Raw genomic sequence first — 22,841 nt, 5'->3', positions numbered from 1 at the left:
ATAGGCAGTTGACTCAGACAAATGTACCAATTTAAATGGTTAGGAAGGCAAAGGAAACTTCCCATGTCTATCTCTGACTGGCCTTAAGCTGCAACTCCTCCATATTGAAACAGAATGGCAAGGTCGCTTATGATGTCTATTTCTTGGCAATTTTTTTTTTTTTTGAGACAGGGTTTCTCTGTGTTAGCCTTGGTTGTCCTGGACTTGCTCTGTAGACCAGGCTGGCCTTGAACTCACAGAGATCCACCAGCCCCTGCCTCCCGAGTGCTGGGATTACAGGCATGCACCACCACGCCCGGCTCCAGGTCATTTTCTAACAGGAGCTGCCTGGCTCGTTAACATCTTCCATCTTCATGACTACCTGGCATATAGGAGCACTCAGTTATCAGATTTACTGAAATGATGGTTTTATCATTGGCCTGGGAAGTCTGGGTACTTGGTACTCTCCTCCTATTCCTAGGCAGAAACAACCTTGCGTCTCTTAACTTTTTGTTGTTTTGAGATAGGGTCTCATTGTAGCCCAAGCTAGCCTCAACTTCATGCCAACTCTCCTGCCACAGCTTCCCAAGTGCTGGGATTGCAGGGGTGACCCACCGTGCTTGACTTGCCCTTCTCCTCTCCTGTGTCCCTGAAGATGAAGAGGGAAATCTGGCTTAAGGCTCACTACACACACTCTTTCCTGGAGCTCCCACTAAGGCACACAAGTGTGTTAGCACCAGTAGGCTGCTTTGTGATGGACCATGTCTTGATTTCAGCTTTACTTACTGCAGCCGAGGGGAAGAGCATGCCAACCATGAAGTTGGAGGTCCAGTTACAACAGCCGGCCACGGCCATGGCAGCTGGGCGGGGGCCCTGGCTAAAGAGTTCAGCCACGATAAACCAGGGAATAGGGCCCGGTCCAATTTCAAAGAAGGCCACATAGACCAAGATAGCCACAATACAAACAAGGCTCATGGATTCATATTTATCCTGTAAGAGAAAGAAAGCAAAGTCTGAGTAAGAGGCAGCATGACAAAGGGTCCGCCCAATTTTGAGCAATTTTATCAAGCAGTCCCTCAACTTGGGAGTCAAAAGCCCAGTGCTTCTGAATTCGAGTTATGTGATCTCACCCCTCATTCTGTACCAAGACCATTTGAACATCTATAAAATGGAACTACCTAAAGGTGATTTCTGTTATCGTTTTTGTTTTGTTTTGTTTTTCCAGACAGAGCTTCTCCATGTAGTGCTAGCTGTCCTAGAACTCACTCTGTAGACCAGGCTCACCTCGAATTCAAGAACTCTGCCTGCTGAGATTAAAAGGCTTGCAGTATTTTGAGATAGGGTCTCTCACCAAGTAGCCCTGGCTGATTTTATTTTATTTTATTTTTTAAGATTTATTAATTTTGTATACAATGTTGTGCCTGCATGTACACCTGTCGGCCAGAAGAGGGCACCAGATCTCATTATAGATGGTTGTGAGCTACCATGTGGTTGCTGGGAATTGAACTTAGAATGTTAGGAAAAAAAGCCAGTGCTCTTAACCTCTGAGCCATCTCTCCAGCCCCCCTGGCTGATTTTAAACATGTAGAAACCTGGGCTGGAGAGATGACTCAGAGGTTAAGAGCACTGTCTGCCGTTCCAGATGTCCCGAATTCAAGTCCAAGCAACCACATGTTGGCTCATAACCAACATGAGGATCTGATGCCTTCTTCTGGTAGTCAGGCACACAAGCAGGTATAATGCTGTATACATAATAAATCTTAAAAAAAAAACCAAACCAAAACAACAACAACAACAACAATACTCCCTGCCTTTGCTAAAATTGAGATTATAGGTGTGTACTACTACCAATCTCTGGCCTTCAAGACTGTTAAGGATTAAATTAGGCAGGGCCCTCCAGACGGCTCAGCAGGTAAGGGTGCTTGCCACCAAGCCTGAGGACCCAACCCCCGTGTCCTGGACCCACAGGTGCAAAGTAACTGGAAGATTAGGAATTCAAGGCCATCCTTGCTTACTTCCTTGGTTTACCTAAGAATTAAATTAGACAATGCATCTTACAAGCCATAATTCATGCACTCAAGGATATACCCATTTACCTATGTCTGAAGGTGCACTTTTATCAATGACTTGGAAGCGCAACACCCCATCCCCTGCCCGACTCCGAGAGCACTCACCTTCAGTAACAAGGAGACGGTCATGAAGACGGAACACACAGCCATGCCGCCCAGGCCTGTCATTTGCAGGGTTCTCCGCCCTGCCCGCTCCACCAGGAACAGCTACAAGGCCAAGACATTTCTGACGTCACGAACAGGCTGTGTTCAGCCTTCTACTGTTTTATCTACATCTCCAGCACCATCTAGTTCTTTCCACACTTCCTCTTTCCCATCCAGGCCAGGTGTGCTGGGTGAGGGAAGACTACTTACACCCATCATTCGCTATTCTTTTCCCCAGGGGAGTTAAAAAAAAAAAAGGGATTAACCAAATGTGAAGTCTGAAATATCGGCAGTCCATGTTCGAACCCTTGTCTCACCCACCCCACCCCTCACTCAAAGTAGCCAACTTACCGAAACCACAGTGAAGATAGTGTTAACCACCCCTGCTCCAATCGTAGCATAGATTGGCTCCTGGACACCTGCATCTTTGAAGATGCCTGTTGAATAATAGAACACCTAGGAGGAAACAAAAGCTGCATCAGCAATTCCACCCCAGGAACGTTGGGGGCCCTAGCCAGTGCATTAACCTCCTCAGCACCTCTACCTCCCGGTGCTCCACCTCAGCTACTGTTCCCTTTCTGTGCTTATCCCCTCTTTTTTTGGGGGGGGGAGGGGGAGGGGAGGGTAAGGTGCGCGACCATCCCACTCAATAGCCTCTGTCTCTCCAGTACTGAGGTTACAGATGTGTTCCCAGGTCCGCCTATCCCAGTCACATCCTTTTTTTTTTTTTTTTTTTTTTTTTTGGTTTTTCCAGACAGGGTTTCTCTGTGTAGCCTTGGCCATCCTGGACTCACTTTGTAGACCAGACTGGCCTCAAACTCACAGAGATCCTCTACCTCCTGAATGCTAGGATTAAAGGTGTGCGTCAACACTGCCCAGGCTGAGCAAATTATTTTTTAACTCTAATAAAAGATGACTGTACTATCATTATCAAATAAGGAAATCTGTGTGGGGTCCATTAGAATTCTTTGGGTGGGGGGCAGGTAAGAAGTCCCAAAGGAAGCTTTTCAAACTACTTAGATTCAATTTTCTTTCTTTCTTTTCTTTTTTCCCCCTCCTTTTCTTGAAGAGGGTCTCATGTAGCCCAGGCTTGTCTTCAACTCAGTATCTATTTGAGGATGGTCTTGAACTCCTAATCTTGCTGCCTCTGCCTCCTGAGTGCAGGGATGGCAGCCATGAGCTACCACCACACCAGGTTTACATGGTGCTGAGGAAAGCACATGGCTGACTTAGCTACAGCTCTCTGAGGTTTCCTGGAACCCTGGCTAACCCGGAACTCAATAGGTAAGATCAGGCTGGCCTCAAATCTGGGTGACTGATCTTCCTGTCACAGATGTATACCGCCACATATGATGCAGATTTATTGTTTTTTTTTTTTTTTTCTTGCAGTAGGATGTTAGTATTGCTGCTCTTACTATTACTTCTGCTGTAGCTGGCCTCTGATTCCTGGGCACTTGTGACCCTCTTATTCCAGCATCTATAGTAACTATACATCCGACAGACACATGCCAACCTGCCGGCGAGATGAAGTGACCTCAGGAGGATGGATACTCACAGCATTGATCCCAGAGAGCTGCTGAGACAGCTGGAGGACGACCGAGATGAGAAGGGGCTGGAAGTAGTTAGGCGACCTGAAGAGCTCCAGCACGGTGATCTGCTTCTCCTGTGCCATCCTGGCGCTCTCATCTTTCATCTCCTGGATTTCTTGGTCTACATCCTGCATGCCCCACAACTGCTGGAGAACTGGGGGGAAACAGGCAAAAAGTATACAGATATTGCTGGGTGGATATTGCACGTGCCTTTAATCCCAGCGCTTAGAATGCAGAGGCAGCTGGATCTCTGTGAGTTGGAGGCTAGCCTGGTCTACAGAGTGAGGCCCAGGACAACCAGTACTGTTACACAGAGAAACTCTGTCTCAAAAAAAAAAAAAAGAAGAAAGAAAGATATTGTGTGTCTTCTACCCCTGCCACCAAATTGTTTGCTGTCAGTCAGAAGTTAAGAAAGCACATAAGGAGCTGGGCTTGGTGGCACACACCTTTAATCCCAGCTCTCAGGCAGATGGGAGAAAAAAAAAGAAAAGAAAGACATAAGATGAATGCACCTACAGCATCCATTTTTGCTTGTCTTCCGTCTTCATTCTTAAGTTCTGACTTGGTCGTCAGTGTCAGAGCACCACCAAAAGACTGACCTGGGATGAACATGCCTTGGGGAACTGTGGGAGAGGCGCCAGGGCAAAGGCAGAGGGCCTTTTACCTCAGGTGCATTTTGTTCCCTGGATTGTTCTTGGACGTGATTTTGTGCCTTCTGTGACAAACGTTTGCATTCAGTTTGCAGACATGGTCATTCTTGCTGGATGTCGGAACATAGCTATAGAACCCAATCTGGCCAGTGTGCCCTGAGCTGGGTGTGGCCTCTGCTTTGCTTTTGTGCTTTCCCAGATATAAGCTATGGTAACGTGCCAGGCAATTGTGTTTAAATTGCTCTGTCCTGAGAAAGTGCTGGGAAAGGACTGCTCTGTTAAGATTTAGTTAATGTACGCTTACTGGCGCTTATTTAAATGCATTAGACTGTAGTCTGCCCCATTCTTTCATGTCCTTAGATCCCAGATGTTGCAGACACACATCTGCACAGGTCAGCAAGAGTCCAGTCAGAAAGGAGATAAGAGCTATACCAACGCCCTCGCCCTTAGCCACCCCAAACCATATTCCTGGGGCAACATATGAGGAGCACTCACTCTCCCTCGCCTCATTTTCCTTCTGCCTGTTGATGAGCAAGAATCTCGGACTTTCAGGGCAAAATAGAAGGGCGATACTTTGTAGGATAGCCGGAACAATGGTCAAACCCAGCAGCGCAGGCCACAGCTCTTCAGTGCCCAGGATAAATTTCAAACCAAAGATCTAGAAGCCAGACAATGAGAATGTTCAACCTCAATCACATTTCTATGCCGCAAATTCACTATTAAGAAAAAACAAATCAGCCAGGCGTGGTGGCGCACGCCTTTAATCCCAGCACTCGGGAGGCAGAGGCAGGTGGATCACTGTAAATTCAAGACCAGCCTGTTCAAAGTGAGTCCAGGACAGCCAAGGCTACACAGAGAAACCCTGTCTCGAAAAGCCAAAAAAAAAAAAAAAAAAAAAGAAAGAAAAAAGAAAAAAGAAATCACTTATCCTTTTACCATACATAGAAAAGAGAAAACAAAAGTGTTTCTCTTCCTTTGTGGGCCCTGCCTGCATCATTAGCTACCCTGTGAACTATAGTAATAGTATCTGAAACATATAAATACATAATTGAGCACATGCTTCACATATTATGACAGCTCATTCATGATCTGGCATTCATTAAACATGTAAAACTATTGGGTACCTGAGCCACCAGAATCCCGATCACGATGCCCAGCTGGTTTATCGTGCCAAACGCACCCCGCAGGGCAGTGGGAGACACCTCTCCAATGTATATAGGTACAAAGCCTGTGCTTAGTCCACAGAAGAGGCCAATGACCAGGCGGCCCACGATCAACATTTCAACAGACTCGGCCATCTTGGAAAAGGCCATGAGGCAGCCGCCACTGATGGACAGTATGTTGACTATAAGCATTGAGTTGCGCCTGTAAGGTTAAAGACAGTGTGGTTAGCAACATAAGAGGCTCTAAGTCTCTCCTTTTCTCATTCCTCTGCAGATTAAAACCCCCTCCCTTTTATTGCTGTGGGCTTGTATCTTTGAGGGAACCACCTTACCATGAAGCTACACCCCAGGACTTCTTTTATTTTGTTTTTGTTTTTTGTTTTTTGTTTTTTTGAGACAGGGTTTCTTTTGTAGCTTTCGCTGTCCTGGACTCTCTTTGTAGACAAGGCTGTCCTCAAACTCATCTCAATCCACCTACCTCTGCCTCCAGAGTGCTGGGATTAAAGGTGTGAGGCACCACTGCCTAGCTAGGATTTTTTTTTTTTTACTTTTTAAAAAAACTATTAAGTATACAGAGTTATGTCTGCATGTGTGCCTGCATGTCAGAAGAGGACACTAGCTATTATAGATGGTCATAAGCCACCATGTGGGTGCTCAGGGCCTCTGGAAGAGCAAGCAATGCTCTGAACTTACGAGCATCTCTATGGCCCCTGATGGTAGGATGTTTGGAATTTCCCTGAAAATAATACTCAAAAGGTAACCTGTACCTGTTCTCTGTGTCCAATAGTTAAAGTTTGCCTAATTAGTGCTGAAAACTGGTGTGAACTAATGCTTTATGTGCTGAGCTTGTGTCAAAGTCACAGCCGAGAGATGCAAAAGACTGACCCTGCACTTGCTCGGGAGGGAGGCAGAGACAGATTGATTGTTATGAGTTTGAGGCCAGCCTGGTTTACAAAGAGAGTTTCAGGACAGCCAGGACTGTTACACAGAGAAGCCCTGTCTCAAAACAAAACAAAACAAAATCCTGAAACCCCTCAGCAGCTGAGGAGCCTTGGGAATCTGGCTTTTTGAGACAGGCTCCCACTATGCAGCCCTGGTTAGCCTGGAACTCAGATCTAGGAAATTCTGATATATGGTTTCCATCTCCAGAGGCCAGCCCACTTAATTGGCTTGTAGGACAACACAGTGCTGGGATTCCTAAAAGGCCCCTTAGGAGGTCTTAAGTGTACAACCAATGTTCACAAATATGATTAAGAGCCAGGCATGGTGGCGCACGCCTGTAATCCCAGCACTTGGGAGGCAGAGACAGGCGGACCGCTGTGAGTTCAAGGCCAGCCTGGTCTACAAAGAGAGTCCAGGACAGCCAAGGATAACACAGAGAGACCTTGTCTTGAAAAACCAAAAAAAAAAAAAAAAAAAAAAAAAAAGATTAAGAGAAAACAATTAATCAAAGTCTTGAGCCAGGTGTGGTGGCACACGCCTTTAATCCCAGCATTTGGGAGGCAAGGCAAGCGGATCTCTGTGAGTTTGAGGCCAGCCTGGTCTACAAAGTGAGCCAGGGACAGCCAAAGCTACAGAGAAACCCTGTCTTGAAAAACCAAAAAAGTACTGAGTTGGGTCAGTGAGTTGGCTACAGAGAAACCCTGTCTCAAAAAGCAAAGAAAACAAAAATGGCAGCCAATCAACCAATAGTAGGTTAGCTTTAGAATTCTCTTAAATTTAATTTGCATAGCTAAAATAGCTAATTTTTAAAATTTAAAGATAATTTTGGTGAGTGCATATAGCAAGGTGTGTGCCACAGGGAGCATGTGCCTTAGTGTTTGTGGAGGTCAAAGTCAACTCGTGGAATTAAGTTCTTTCCTTCTGCCAAGTGAATGACAGGCTGACTTCAAGCCATGAGATCCCTGCCTGAGTCTCCTTGAGTGCTGTAACTGTGCTTGTGCCACTACATGTAGCTGTTACACTATCTAGTTTATTTTTATTGGTTTTCTGGTTTTTCAGACAGGGTTTCTGGTTGTACTGGACTCACTTTGTAGACCAGGCTGGCCTCGAACTCACAGAAATCCACCTGCCTCTGCCTCCCAAGTGCTGGGATAAAAGGCATGCGCCACCAAGCCTGGCTCAGTATCTACTTTATTAATAGCTCCTGGATCAGTCATTTCCAAAATCCTCAATACATTTTATTATTTTATTCAACTTTCTCTTTTTAGGGACAACTCAGTTATTTAGCCATTGTCCACATTTTTCACAAGGCACCCAGGAAGCCAGCCTGGTCTACACAGTTAGTCAGTGACCCTGCCTTGGGGTGGGGTGGGGAGAGACAACCTTTGACCTTAAGGAACTTTTAAGGAAACTCTGTAGCTGACTCCACAACAGAAAAACTAAACTAGCCTCGGAACTAAACTGGGAAGGTCAGAGGCCAAGCACTCACACAGCAGATCTCTAGGAGAGCCAGCTGGGGGCTACAGGGCAGTGGCCACGTTTCAGGCCAGGTGGACTAGCTTTCCTAAAGTATAAAGCAAGTAAACGGTCTCACGCATGCGCATCATCGCCCTCACCCACAGCGCTTTTGCTGTCTTTAGCATAACCAGTACAGGCCTAGCCATTGCTTACTGTCTGATCAGTACCTGCCAAAGCGGTCGGCAAAGAGTCCTACAGAGAAGGAGCCAATCATGCCACCGACGGAGAAGATGGCCACACACAAGGACCAGAGGGTCGTCAGCATCACCTCACTTGGCAGGTCTTCTAAGCGTTCTTCCAAAGTGTAGTTGAGAAAATCCTTTATGATCTGCATGGTAAAATGCACAGACCGTTCAGTCTGGATGAGAACAGCAGACAAATGCCAGGGAGGCTCCTCCCTCAGAGGACAGGAGGTCTATGCAGGAGGAAGGGCACTTGCTTTGAGAAGGGCAGTGCTAGGGTGTCACCCTATGCGGCCAGTAGGTGGCAGCGCGGATGTTCCATGGGCCACCGCACCCAGTCACAGCTTCCCACATTCCTAGCAATCCTTGAGGAATAATATGGGAAATGGATCACTAGTTGGTGAGAGAGGGCAAGAGGCCAGAGCATGAGGCACAAAGAGCCTGTGTACTAGTCCTTCTCTGTCTTAACCAGGCATCTTAAATGTGCAATTCTACTTAAAACAAAACAAAAGTTGCTACTCCCTTTCACTTAGGTGCTTGGCACTCACCGCCTCAGGTGCATTGATGACACCAGTGTTGTAGCCAAACTGGAAAGAGCCGACCGCGGCAATGGCAACGGCAAACACCAGAGACGGCGTCAACTGGAGAAAAGACAAGGGGAAAACGCTTAAAAACTTTGACGAGTGGTGATGTCTGGTTGACGTCCTTCCTGAGGCAATTCTTTTGCCTTTGCTTCCTAGAACCTAGGGTTTCAGGCTCATTTGAGGAGAAAGACCTTAAGAGGAATGAGTTAAGTTCTTTTTTTTTTTTTTTTTTTTTCTGATTTCTTTGAAACCGGGTTTCTCTGCATAACAGTCCTGGCTGTCCTGGATTTGCTTTGTAGACCAGGCTGCCCTGGAACTCAGCAATCCTCCTGCCTCTGCTGCCTCCCAAGCGATGGGATTGAAGGTGTGCACCACCACACCTGGGTTTATAAATCGATTCTTTTTTTTTTTTTTTTTTTTTTTTTTTGAGACAAGGTTTCTCCTGTGTAGCCTGTAGCTTTGGCTGTCCTGGGCTCCCTTTGTAGACCAGGCTGGCCTCAAACTCACAGCAATCTATCTGCCTGTCTTTGCCTCCCAAGTGCTGGGATTAAACGCACGTGCCACCCTGCCCTATTTCTGTGTTTTTTAGAAGAACCCAAAATTCCAAGACAAGCATGGTGTTGCACGCCTTTAATTCCAGCACTCAGGAGGCAGAGGCAGGAGGATCGCTGTGAGTTTGAGGCAGCCTGGTCTACAAAGCGAGTCCAGGACAGCCAAAGCTAACAGAGACCCTGTCTTGAAAAACCAAAATAAGAAAACAAACAGCAACAACAAAACATAACAAGTCCCACACTCCCCAAAACATACAGCTTTAAACTTCCTAAGAATTGACTGTACTACAGAACCACACTCAAGGTGTGGACCTACCCGTCGCCCAGACTTCAGAACAGGAGCAGCTAGGACAGCCTGGCCACTGGGATGCTTAAAGCAACAACGAAACCCCAAACAAGCTAATAGTATAAATTGCTGCTTTCAAGCTGGGTGGTGATGGCGCACGCCTTTAATCCTAGCACTTCGGAGGCAGAGGCAGGAGGATCTCTGTTAGTTCCAGGACAGCCTGGTCCACAGAGAGAGTTCTAGGGCAGCTGGAGCTGTTACACAGAGAAATCTGTCTCCCCCCCCCCCCAAGACAGGGTCTCTCTGTGTAGCCTTGGCTGTCCTAGACTCCCTTTGTAGACCAGGCTGGCCTCAAACTCACAGCGATCCTCCTGCCTCTCACCTCCCGAGTGCTGGAATTTAAGGCACCACCATGCCTGGCCGAGAAACCCTGTCTTGAAAAACCAAAATAATAATAATAATTTAAAATAAATAAATAAATTGCTGCTTTCTCTCCACCCCAAAAAGCTCCACTTTTCTCACCCCCTTTACAGCTTTTCTTTGAGACAAGGATCCACATTCTGTATTGCAATCTCCCTGCTCTCGTAGGATCATAGGTGTGAGCCGCTATGCCCAGATTTTTTCTTTTCCTTATCTCTAGACTACGCAACCTCCCAGCGACATCCTGGACCCTCTTGAGAGTCTTCCTGTTCGCTAAATACCATAACCCTGCTGGACAGAGTGTCTGTTCATGTGAACACAGTATTCGGAGCCATTTTTAGCAGAGGGGAATCAGCCAGACACCTCACTTTACTGGACAATCACTCAAGTGGTGAGGGACACCTCAAGCTTGAGTCTGAGGACAACCTCTTTGGCCCACCACCTCAACCTCTTCAACTGTCCTTAAGTCCTTCTCTGTAGGGTCATTGCTGGCGGCAGGCTGGGAGCTTCTAAGCAGAGCGGACCTTCCCTGCAGCCTCCCTGTGGCTAAGTGCTGTCCTTTCCCGGCTTTTCCTTACATTTTTTCCCGTAGTAAAAGCCTCTTTCCCCATCTCCTCTTCTAGACAACCTTTCCCACAGTCTCCTAACTTACCTAATCTTCAAATCAATTAATCTTTGTGAAAATGCCCTTTCCCTCACAAATACTGCGTCCTTCGCCCACAGTAATACAGACTCCTCCTACACAGTGAGGGAAACTGGATTTCCCCCTCCACAGTATCCGACGGATGGCTGGATGCTGAACTGCAAACCCAAGCCAACCCCAGGTCCTCCCAAGGTCTAATGCTTTCCCCGACCTTCCCGCTGGCTCCGAGATCCACGCATCGTCCCCACGGCCGAGCCCCTACCCTCTTTGCTCTCATCACAGCTACATCAAGCACACCCGAGAAGCTAACAGCTACTTGGGTGACTTTCACATGACAGGAAAGTGTGCCGGAGGATCCTCATCAGGCATGAGATACTCTGAACGGTAACACTAGCATCAAATGCTGCAACCGATAGGAAAAGGCCTCGCTCCGAAGGGCTCAGTGACTTAGGAGAAACCGGAGCATGGCAGTCGGCACTAAGACCCGCCTTTGTGAGGACCCCAAACAAGCAAACGCAAACAACCACCTCTTACCGGCATGGTCCCTAGAGTTCCCTAACCTAGTTCTCAAGTCTTAAGGTAGTTCCAGCGGTATCGGGCCAATGTCCCCGGCAGCAAGGTCTCTTTGGGTCCTCGGCAGCTCTCAAGGATGGAAGACCATCACTGGAACGTCACAGCCAGAAGCCCAGCCTACCTATTTATAATCTCTGCAAGGGGTGGAGCCTGCAAGCCCCCCCCCCTCCAAAGCTTAACCTATGACCCCCAACAATCTCTTGACCTCTTTATCTGATCTTCACCGCCCCAGCCCCCTCGCTTCTGCAGGCAATCAACCCCCTCCCACAACACCCATCCACCCACGTCCTCCCCTTGCTTTTTTTTTTTTTTATTTAAGCTCTTCCAAATTCCTTCCCTTTTTCAAGAGCGGACACCCTTTTGTTTCACAGAAAAGAAACACTAAAAAAAGTTTGGAGGGCGGGCAAATTTGAAGGCGCTAGGGTGGAACCAAGACTAGAGAGCGGAAATTCTATCTAAGGCAGAGTTGAGTGGGTGTTGCTCTCATCTGAAAGCCATCCCAGGGAGTGGGCAGCGGAGGTCTGATATCGCCCTGCGTCTGTCAGCTGCGTTTTTCATTATAAGGCTAGGTGGGTAATCTTGAAGGGAAGGGAAGAGAAGGGAAGGAAGCCTGCTGCAGGAAAACTAGCAAAAACCAAAGCAACAACAACGGTCCAGGTTTGAACACAGCTTGGGTGTCTTCCTGACCAACGTTCCTGCGCTGCCGGAAGGAAAGGCTCAAGTGAGGAGGCACACAGCCCCAATTCCTTACCACAGCATATACCACCCACCCCTTGTGAATTCTGCCACTGCCACCTTTGTTCTGAGGTTTACAGCATCTAGAAGCACAATACCAAATCAAAAAACCAGATATTTGCTGAGTGCATACTTTGAGGGGGGGGGGGAAGCGGTTTAAGAGGACTGGGTAATCAGTGGTAGAGCACCAGCCTGGGCTCTAGGTTAAAGCCTCCCCTCCCCAGATCAGTCAATCAATGGGCAAGGATAACTGATTCTCATACGTTTGCTAAAATACTATTAGCTGGGGATTGTACTTTTTTTTCTTTTTTGGGGGGGGGGGAGGGTTTCGAGACAGGGTCTCTCTGTGTAGCTTCTGGCTGTCCTGGACTTGCTTTGTAGACCAGGCTGGCCTCGAACTCACAGCGATCCGCCTGCCTCTGCCTCCCGAGTGCTGAGATTACAGGCGTGCGCCACCACGCCCGGCAAATGGTGCATTTCTTGAATGACAAGCATGAGACCCAGAACTGGAACGAGAACTCAGAGAGGTCAGTGACCGCCGGCGGCGGGAGGCATTTCAGGCGAGTTAGCGAGTGAAGGAGTAGAGCGTGCCGCGTGGCTGCTCTGACTTTCAGGAGAAGCGACCCCTCCTCTGAAGGAGCTGGCCGGTGAGGGTGCCTTGGTGTAGACACGAGGAAGGAAAGACATCTTCACTTGATAGCTTTATGACCAGAAATCCAGACTAAAGGGCTGAATGGGAAGCAAGCCTGGTCCTTCTCTCCTTAAACTAGGGACTTTCCTCTATCTGATCCGTACTGAGGAAACTGAGCTTGAGTGAACCGCGACACCGGAGAAAACCTTCCCTGACACTGTACTTGCGTCCTCCTTGCTGTCCCTTCCCTGGGATTGCATCTCCTCCTCCCTTCATTTTCCTTTCCAATTAGCACCAGGTTGGAAGGCCCACTGAACTACCACAGCAACTGAATTTAGCAGCCAAAGGAATAACAATGCCCAAAGGTCCGTGCCAGCTAGCGGAAGTAAAATCCAAGCCACTTGTGCAGTACTACATTTTTTGGTACCCACATTAGAAATAATGAAGGTTGTCACTGGGCGCCTTTAATCCCAGCACGCAGGAGGCAGAGGCAGGTGGATAGCTGTGAGTTCGAGGCCAGCCTCGAGGTCTACAAAGTGAATCCAGGACAGCCAAGGCTACACAGAGAGACTCTGTGTCAAAAAAAAAAAATTAAGGTTGTCAAGATGGCCCAGCAGGTGAAGGTACTTGCTACCATGCCTGGCCACCTGAGTTCCATCTTCAGGACCAGTATGGTGCCAGGAGAAAACCAGCTCCACAAAGTTGTCCTCTTTTGGTTTTTGGTTGGTTGGTTGGTTGGTTGGTTGGTTGGTTTGGTTTGGTTGGTTGGTTTTTCAAGATAGGGTTTCCAGGCAAGCTTTGATTTGCTTCTGAGAATCCAGAATAATAGGTTGTACTGAAGCAAACCTGATCCTTCTGCAGGACAGGCAAAGCTACACAGAGACGCTCTGCCTTGAAACAACCGACCAACCAAACAAGAAAGGAGGGAAGAAAGAAGAGAAGGAAAAAAGCAATGTGAAAGGGAGAAAGACCTGAATGAGGCCTGTTTTCTTTGGCAAAATTCAGTACAGGAAAACTACTTTTATTTTTATCTTTTTTTTTTTCTTAAGCTGGCCTGGTACTGGCTCACAACCATCTGTAATTCCAGTGCGAGGGCACCCGATGCCTTCTGGCCTTCCAGGTGCTGCACACATACGGTGCACAGACATACAAGCAGGCAAAACACCTACGATGCATTAAAACAAATAAAGGATAATTTTTTTTTCTTTTGTTAAAGGCACTCCAGAGGTGGACGTGGGCTAGTGATGTGGGAAAGACAGATGCTCCAACGCTGAAGATTAGCCCTGGAAGAGGTGGTCCACCGAGCAACGATAGAGAAGTTTCTACTTGCAGCAGTGTATGTATTTCATAGATTGTGGCTGGAATTCCGCTGAATCCCAAGAACACGAAGTGCGCTGAACAAATGACAACAAACGCTGTTTGAACCAGCAGCTCATCGGATGCTCAAGCTTCAAGGCTTCCTGCTACCGCAGCCCCCATCTCGAGCGGTGACCGGTTGCCTGGTCCTCAGTGCCCTGTGGGGATGCACGTGACCAGTTGCCTGGGGTCCTAGGTGCGCTATGGGAGAAGATGATAACAGACTGAAAACTACTGGTCCCAGTGAAGGTGACCAACCCTGAGGGGCGAACTGTGTACCAGAGGGCCTTGGGGCTGAGAAGAACTAACAGGCTATCCTTAGATATCCCTAGAGTGCGTGTGAGCACCTCTGTCTTTGCTGCATATCAAAGAGGAGGAAGGTATGAAGGAGACTTTTAAAAAACCGTACTCAGTTGGGAGCTAAGAGCAAGGTAGGTGTGTAGAAAGGCAACAGTGGGAACAATAGCCTGGGATATCAGTTCCACAGGCTGACACCTGCAGAGTGAGAGCCTCAATCTGGCCTCCTGCTGGCTTGTGTTGAGGTTTGCTAAGTGAGAAAACTTAAGCAGAAGGACAAAGAATCCTACAAAAGAGCACTCAAGATGTTAAACTCTGCACAGGAAAGGGCTGGGGAAACACAAGCCGGAACTGTTTTAATGACTGTCCAGATTCTACTAGGCTTCGCCTTTGTACCATGCCTCACAAATAACAACTTGCATGGTTTTATCTGCCCCATTATAATTTCTCTCTACGAGGTGAGGTGTCCCGATAATTCACTTTGAATCTGAAAACACTGTTAAAAAAGAAAAATAGAGAGAAAAAGAAAATTGGGGTGGGGGTGGAGGGGAGGAGCAGCAGCCCCGGGGTGAGGAAAGGAAAAATCTAAGCAATGCTGCTTGCCCTGTTTCCGCCCTGTTTAAACCATCCACTGCTGCCTCCGGTCCTGAAGCGCCAATTCCACCTCTCTCCGGTTCTCATCACAACTGCAGATCTTTCCTGTCCCAGAGTCTCCAGGACCAAATTCCAAAGAAGTGCTGACCCTAAGTTAAAATTCAAATCACACCAATCTCTTCCAAGAGCCCCACTGATTACTCAGTAATCCCTGGGCTCAAAGCACCTTTGGCTAGAGATAAGTGGGCGACAGTTTAAAACTTTCCAGCAGCGTTAAACAGAAACCGAAGACACACAGTTAATTTTTATTATATAATAGTTAGCTTATCTGATATGTCCCAAATTCTCTCCTGTCTCTTTTTCTCTTTGCAGCACTGGGGATTAAGCTGGGAACCTCATATATCCTAGATAAAGCTCTACCAGTCTTAGCCCTCAAAAGTCTCACTAATATTTAGCCAAGGTAAAAATTATCGACAGGTAGTGGTGGCACATACCTTTAATCCCAGCACTTGGGAGGCAGAGGCAAGCAGATCTCTGAGAGTTGGAGGCCAGCCTGGTCTATAAAGCAAGTCCAGGACAGCCAAGGCTACACAGAGAAACCCTGTCTTGAAAACAACGTGTTGATTGTGCATGTGATGAATCTGGGGCTAGAGACTTCCAACCGCAGCATTAGGTATTTGTTGCTAGGACTACAGACATGTAGAATTAAAGAAAAGGCTGTATACTTTGCCATGGGGTGGCACACTTAATTCCCTTCTCAGCCAGCCTTGCCCTATTTACATGACCCAGAAGCATGGCCGCATCACTTTGCCAAGCCAAATGCTTGAGCAGAGTTTCTTGAGTTGCTGCTATATAAACTTATTTGTTCATTTTGTCTTCGGTGCATCCACATATGTCTAGTACTGTGTAAAGCGCCTGAGGACAGATAAAAGGCCCCAAGTCCCCTGCTTTGAAAGTGTGCACTACGGAGACAAGGAAGGGAACAGATGGAGAAATAGGCTTCCTAGAGGAGGTGACATTTCAGCCCAAACATGGGGCTATTCTAGCCCTGTGTGCAGGCACACACCTGCAGTCCCTGTTACTCAGGAAGTCTGAAAGGATGCTTTTCTTTGAGTATAGTATTCTACACTATAGAGACAACACCTTACAGACATGTCAGTGAGTCAAGATCTGACCTGTTTCAAACTCAGAGCTCTGGGTTCAAGCCATGCCAGGCTGATTTTTGTTTTGTTTTGCTTTGTTTTGTTTTTTTGGTTTTTCGAGACAGAGTTTCTCTGTGTAGTCTTGACTGACCTGGACTCCCTTTGTAGACCAGGCTGGCCTCCAACTCATAGAGATCCACCTGCCTCTGTGTCCTGAGTGCTGGGATTAAAGGTGTGTGCCACCACCATCAGGCAGGGCTGTTTTGTTTTAAAAGGGCACTTCAGGCTGGGAATATAACTTAGTAGTAGAGTACTTGCTTAGTATGTATGTGCAAGGACCTGTGTTCAGTATCCCCCATTGGGGGAAAAATAGAAATGAGAAGAAAAAGCATATTTCATTTGGATATCTGTAAATTAAGTGTTGCAGCTGAGGTGCATTGGAGTCTGAAGGCCTGATACAAAAATACCCAAATAGATTACAGATAATTTTTGTTCTTGTTGTTTGGGTTTTGTTTTTATTGGGATTTTGAGACAGAGTTTCTTTGTAACAACCCTGGCTGCCCTGGACTCACTTTGTAGACCTCTGCCTCCCGAGTGCTAGGATAACAGGTATGCTCCACCACGCCCAGCTCTTTCTTTCTTTTTTTCCTTTGGCTATGTTTTATTTTCACTAATTATATGAACAAGACACTATAATATTCCAGGATGAACTGGAGAACTGGGCAGTGCATTTGGTCCCTCAGAGCCCTCCCCACCCCCACCCCAGGACAGTGGCATCAGCACAGAGTGCCTGGGTCCAGCAGCTGGGGGCTGTATCCACCTTGCAGGTGGCTCACCCTTTGCATTGGGCCGTGTCTTGGGGTTGGGGATGGGAATCCTTCAAGTGCTTGGGAAGTTTCATTCTCTTTTTGGTCGATTCTTTCTTGGGTCATCATATTCTCTTATGACTCTTCTTGAAACTGGCAGTTTCTCCCTTGTCTGCCATTCTGTTAAAATAACTACCTAGGTGTGTTAGCAGACACTTGTAATCTCAGGACTTGGAGGGGAAGAGGGTGGTGGTGGCTTGAGGTCAGGAGGATTTTTTTTTTTCTCGAGACAGGGTTTCTCTGTGTAGCCTTGGCTGCCCTGGACTCACTTTGTAGACCAGGCTGACCTCGAACTCACAACGATCCACCTGCCTCTGCCTCCCAAGTGCTGGGATCAAAGGCGTGCACCACCATGCCTGGCTGGTTTTGTCTTTTTTTAAAGATTTATTTATTATGTATACAATGCACACCAGATCACATTATAGATGGTTGTGAGTCACCATGTGGTTGCTGGGAATTGAACTCATGACCTCTGGAAGAGCAATCAGTGCTCTTAACCGCTGAGCCATCTCTCCAGCCCCTGGCTTTGTCTTCTTAATCCTCTGTGAAGCATGATTGGTAGCCATTCCTCAGGAGCCTGGGAGTAAACCTGGCCAGAGTCCATCTTCCTGGCCAGTGTTTAATTAAAGCTTACTTTAAATTCCGCTGAAAATTGTAGACCTGGTCTTTCTCTCGGGTATCTCAGGATTAACATCAAGTGTCTGGAATTCTACAGAATAAGACAACAATGCCCACGGACAGGCAGTATCCTTTAGTGAAAGAGAATAATGACCCCGAAAGTGTTGTGCAATCAGCCCTACCACAGGCCCCAGCCCGCTTACTGGTCCATGGGACAATGCTGTCTCACGAGGCACAGTGGGCCAGCGCTGTCCAGCAGGATCCCAGCCACCACAGAGCACCAAGAGGACACAGGCACTGCCCTGGGAGGCAAAGAATCTGCAGAAAAGGCTGACTTTCTTTTGGTTTGTTGCTTCTTTCTTTGAGGGTGTCTGAGATTGAACACAAGTCCTCATAGAGGTCAAATCATCTACCACCAACCTACACCCCAGCCTTATATGGACCCTTATCTCTAAAAGAGCATTAATTCCTTGTCTCTACCATCAAAAGCACAGGCAACTAAATAAAAAAGTAAACAAACAGGCCTACAGCAAACTCAAAGACACTCACAGACAAAATCAGCAGAGTAAGTTTACAAAATGGAAGAAAATATTTGTAAGTCATAGATCTAATAAATGGTTAAAAATCCAGAGCAGTGGTGGCTCATGCCTGTAATCCCAGCACTTGGGATGCAGAGGCAGGCGGATCTCTGTGAGTTCGAGGCCAGCCTGGTCTACAAAGTGAGTGTAGGACAGCCAAGGCTACAAAGAGAAACCCTATCTCGAAAAACCAAAAAATCCCCAAAACAAAAAACAAAACAACCAAAAAAAAAAAAACAAAAAACAAAAAAAACCCAAAACAACCAACCAAACAAACCATAAGCTCAAAGTATGCATGTTAACCAACACCAATATTCCCTGCCCTGGTGAGTTGGATACAGGAGTTTGAAGACAGCCTGAGCTACATACTACAAGTTTGGGGTACAAAAGACTGTCTCAAGAGGAAGAAGAAGAAGGAGGAGGAGGAGGAGGAGGAGGAGGAGGAAGTTAGAGGATGGTGCCAGAGTATGGCTCAGCAGTTAAGCTCTTACAGAAGACCATGGCAGCTCACAACTGTCTGTAACTCCAGGGGTTCAGGGTTCTCTGACACTTTCGTCTGGCTTCCAGAGCACCAGGCATGCACACCCTGCACATACATACACATGAGCCAAACACTCATAAACTGCTGGCCATGGTGCACAGGCCTTTAGTCCCTGCACTCTGGAAGCAGAGGCAGAGGCGGGTGGATCTCTGTGAGTTCAAGGTTGCCTGCTACAGAGTGAGTTCCAGAACAGCCAGGACTACACAGAAAAACCCTGTCTTGAAAATCATTAAAAAAAAAAAAAGCCTTTAGAGATGTTTCATAACAGCATAAACACACTTAAGACAGTTGAATTTAAAGTGATCAATTTGTTTCATGAGTCAACTTAGTGCCACTGACAAACAGCCTAAGATAATCATCCTGCAAAGGAGAGAGTTTCATTTTGACCTACGCTTTCACAGGCTTCAGCCACAGGAGCGTGGCTCTGATGTCTCTGGACCCGAGGCACAGTCGTATGCTGTGCTTAGCAGCATAGAGTAGTTACCATGAATATACAGTGAGACAGGGTCTTACCCTGTATCCCACACTGGCCTCCAACCTCACTACGATGCTCCTTCGTAGGCCTCCCAGTGTTGGGATTATAGGTACAGACTATGCAGCCTGGGCTCGGCTTCAAAAACTGTAGGTCACAATTTAGCATGGTGTTGCATAAGTGAGTGGGAGTGTTGTGAAAATTTTGGCAATGATAAAAGGTTTCTAAATATTCAACGATCAAAAATTAATTCAAAATCAAATCCACGGTGTAATGAACCTGAGGCGTCGCTGAGCACACTCCACCGCTACATCGAGGTTTCCCTGTGATTGTTTGTTTTCCCAGACAGGGGCTTATGTAGCCCAGGTTTTTCACAACATGCGCGCTTTGCCCCATGCATTGCCATTGCAACATTCGGTGTCAACAGATGCCACCTGAAACATCTCAGCTTTGAGACGACTGTGTTACCAAGTGTGTTGTTTTTACTCTACACACAAAGTTTCCTGGTGTCATAACGGTTTAATTACACCAAACAAAGGCTTTCCTGCCTTCATTCCTTAGTGCATATCAAGTCAAATCTTTGGGTTAGGTCGAGGTAGAATATTTTATTTTTTGGTTTTTCGAAACAGGGTCTCTCTGTGTAGCCCTGGCTGTTCTGAACTCACTTTGTAGACCAGGCTGGCCTTGAACTCACAGAGATCCACCTGCTTCTGCCTAGCTGACATTTTCCAGGAGTGGTGGCACTCCCAGCACTCAGGGAGGCAGAAGCAGGCCGATCACTGTGAGTTCAAGGCCAACCTGATCTACAGGATAGCTAAGGCTACAAAGAAAAACCCTGCCTCGAAAAACAAAAACAAAAATAAAAAAACAAAAACAAAAGCAAAGTAAAACAAAACAAAACAAAAACCCCTGACATTTAAGGGGCTAGGAGTGTAACTTCACAAGGCCTCAAGAGTAAGGGAAAGAACAGAGACTGGAGAGATGGCTCAGAGGTTAAGAGCACTGACTGCTCTTCCAGAGGTCCTGAGTTCAATTCCCAGCACCCACATGGCAGCTTTCAACTATCCACAACTCTAGTCGCAGAGGATCTTACCTCTTCACACAAGACATGCCATACATGTAGGTGAAACATCAAAGCATATAAAATAAAGATAGATACATCACTAAAAATAAGTATTAGTCCCAGCACTCAGGAGGCAGAGGCAGGCGGATCGCTGTGAGTTCGAAGCCAGCCTGGTCTACAAAGTTAGTCCAGGACAGCCAAGGCTACACAGAGAAACCTTGTCTTGGAAAAATAAATAAATAAATAAATAAATAAATAAATAAATAAATAAAAATAAGCTGCCAGCAATGGGACACAAAGGCAGGCAGCTCTGTGAGTTCGAGGCCAGCCTGATCTACAAAGCTAGTCCAGGACAGCCAAGGCTACACAGAGAAACCCTGTCTTGGAAAAATAAATAAATAAATAAATAAATAAATAAATAAATAAATAAAAATAAGCTGCCAGCAATGGGACACAAAGGCAGGCAGCTCTGTGAGTTCGAGGCCAGCCTGATCTACAAAGCTAGTCCAGGACAGCCAAGGCTACAGAGAAACCCTGTCTTCAAAAACCAAAAACAAAACCGAACCAAACCAAACAAAAAAGTCAGCCAAGAAGCAATTCACGTAAATATAAAAACTCATCCATCTCATTAGTGTGCACATTTGCTTTCTTCTTTAAAGGTAAATATGTATGCTTACAATAGATTTGTACTTTTTACATTTTATTTTTTACTTCTTACAAAAGCATTGTTGTCTATACTGCATGTGCGTCTGGTGCTAGTCGGAGGCTAGAAAAGGGCACGACATCCTCTGGGACTGGGGTTAAAGATGGCTGTGAGCTGCCATGTGGGTTCTGGAAACCTAACTTAGATCCTTAGAAAGAGCAGCCGTCGCTCCGGTCCGACTCCATTTGTTTTTAACAACATACATTAATGTAGCACTTTGGATACAACTGATGAGCTAATACTGACATTGGTTTTTCTTTTTAATTTATTTATGTGCATTGGTGCTTTGCCTGCATATATGTCCGTGTAAGGGTGCCACCGGAAGTGGAGTTACAGATAGGTGTATGCTGTCATGTGGGTGCCGGGAACTGAACCCAGGTCCTCTGGAAGAGCAGCCAGTGTTCTTAACTGCTGAGCCATCTCTCTAGCCCCTACTGACAACTTATTAACTAAAGGCCACAGTTTTTATTAGGGTTTATTCTAGCTGCTGTATGTTCTGTAGGCTTTCACACTTGCTATTACAGCGTCACACAAAACGCCATCCATGCCTTGTCCTCCTTTATCGCCAGCAGCCACTTCCTTTTCACTCGCTTCCTACATTTCCCTCTGCAGCGTGGCGTGTAGTTGAACTCAGGTGGTGGCTTTAGAACACTGGGTATTCTATTTAAGTTTCCTTCTTATCTTTTTGTGGCTTAGTAACCCACAAACTTTCCAGCCCCAGTATGCCTGTGTTCAGTGTGTGTGTGTGTGTGTGTCCAACATTTGCCACAGCACATATGGGCAACCTCCACTGTTGGTCTTTGCTTTCCACCTTGAGACAGGACTGTGTTGTTGTTTTCTATTGAGTATGGCCCAGCTGGCCCAAAAGCTTCCAAGACTTCTTCTGTCTCTATCCCCTTCTCACCATAGGAACACTGATTACACACACCCTACACCCTATGCATCTGGTTTTGTTTTGTTTTGTTTTCCGAGACAGGGTCTCTCTGTGTAGCCTTGGCTGCCCTGAACTCACTCTGTAGACCAGGCTGGCCTTGAACTCACAGCGATCTGCCTGCCTCTGCCTCCCCAGTGCTGGGCTTAAAGGTGTGCACCACCACCGCCCAGCCGTATCTGGTTTTTTAATAGAACCTAGGATTTTGAACTCAGATCTTCACTTTTGCACTGCAAGTGCTTTAGTCACAGAGCCATCTCCCCATTTTCCCTCTCTCTAACCCCTGTCTCTTTTGTTTGTTTATTTTTGTTTATTTTTTTATTTTATTTTATTTTATTTTTTGGTTTTTCGAGACAGGGTCTCTCTTTGTAGCCTTGGCTGTCCTAGACTCACTTTGTAGACCAGGCTGGCCTCGAATTTACAGCAATCCGCCGGCCTCTGCCTCCCAAGTGCTGGGATTAAAGGCGTGCCCCACCACAGCCCAGCTGATCCCCTGTCTCTTTCTGGAACCAGACACTGAAAAGACTGTGAATTTCTGCCTTATTGCAGATCAGAGCCTAAACTAATCTTTGTACAAGCTACTGGATCAAGCATTCAGTTCATCTTATGGCTGAAGTGTATCACAGTATATCAGTGTACCTCAGTTTACCCATTTACATCCTTAGGACATCTTGGTTGCCTCCAAGAAATTATGAGTGAATTGCTATGAGCATTTGTGAACATGTTTTTGTGTGTAATTGGTTAATTAATATTTTTACTTGAGACAGGCTCTCTGGCCAGGCTGGCCTCTATCCCTATGTAGTCAAGGTTGATTTTGAACTTCCTACCTTCCATCTCCAACTCCAAGAACATGTTGGGTTTATACTAGGAATCAAGCTCAAGGCTTCCTGATGCACTCTACCAACTGGGATATACCCCGGACATGTTTTTGTTTGTTTTTATGTGGGTGAGTGTTGCCTGCACTATGTGTGTGCCTGATTCCCAGGAGGTCAGAAGAGAGTGTCCAATGCCTTGATGTTAC

At 46.6% G+C, this 22,841-nt stretch overlaps 1 protein-coding gene across 3 annotated transcripts in view; it reads right to left on the bottom strand.

The window, feature by feature from the left end:
- The window catches only part of SLC2A3 (solute carrier family 2 member 3), a 63,054-nt gene that overhangs the window by 2,362 nt on the left and 37,851 nt on the right, over positions 1 to 22,841 (bottom strand). For 2 of the 3 annotated variants that reach the window (XM_084766795.1, XM_084766796.1), the window contains exons 3-10: positions 8,785 to 8,877; positions 8,222 to 8,382; positions 5,556 to 5,796; positions 4,927 to 5,089; positions 3,748 to 3,935; positions 2,544 to 2,648; positions 2,154 to 2,255; positions 766 to 969 (exon numbers count right to left, since the gene is read on the bottom strand). In XM_084766795.1, the coding sequence (XP_084622921.1) occupies positions 766 to 969; positions 2,154 to 2,255; positions 2,544 to 2,648; positions 3,748 to 3,935; positions 4,927 to 5,089; positions 5,556 to 5,796; positions 8,222 to 8,382; positions 8,785 to 8,877 (1,257 nt within the window). Of the gene's footprint in view, positions 1 to 765; positions 970 to 2,153; positions 2,256 to 2,543; positions 2,649 to 3,747; positions 3,936 to 4,926; positions 5,090 to 5,555; positions 5,797 to 8,221; positions 8,383 to 8,784; positions 8,878 to 11,254; positions 11,404 to 22,841 lie in introns of those variants that run through there. The other variant, XM_084766797.1, reaches the window with a different exon arrangement.

This window comes from Acomys minous (assembly GCF_964271855.1).
Source record: "Acomys minous genome assembly, chromosome: 17".
NCBI lineage: Eukaryota > Metazoa > Chordata > Mammalia > Rodentia > Muridae > Acomys > Acomys minous.
This window is presented reverse-complemented; position numbering and strand designations above follow the sequence as displayed.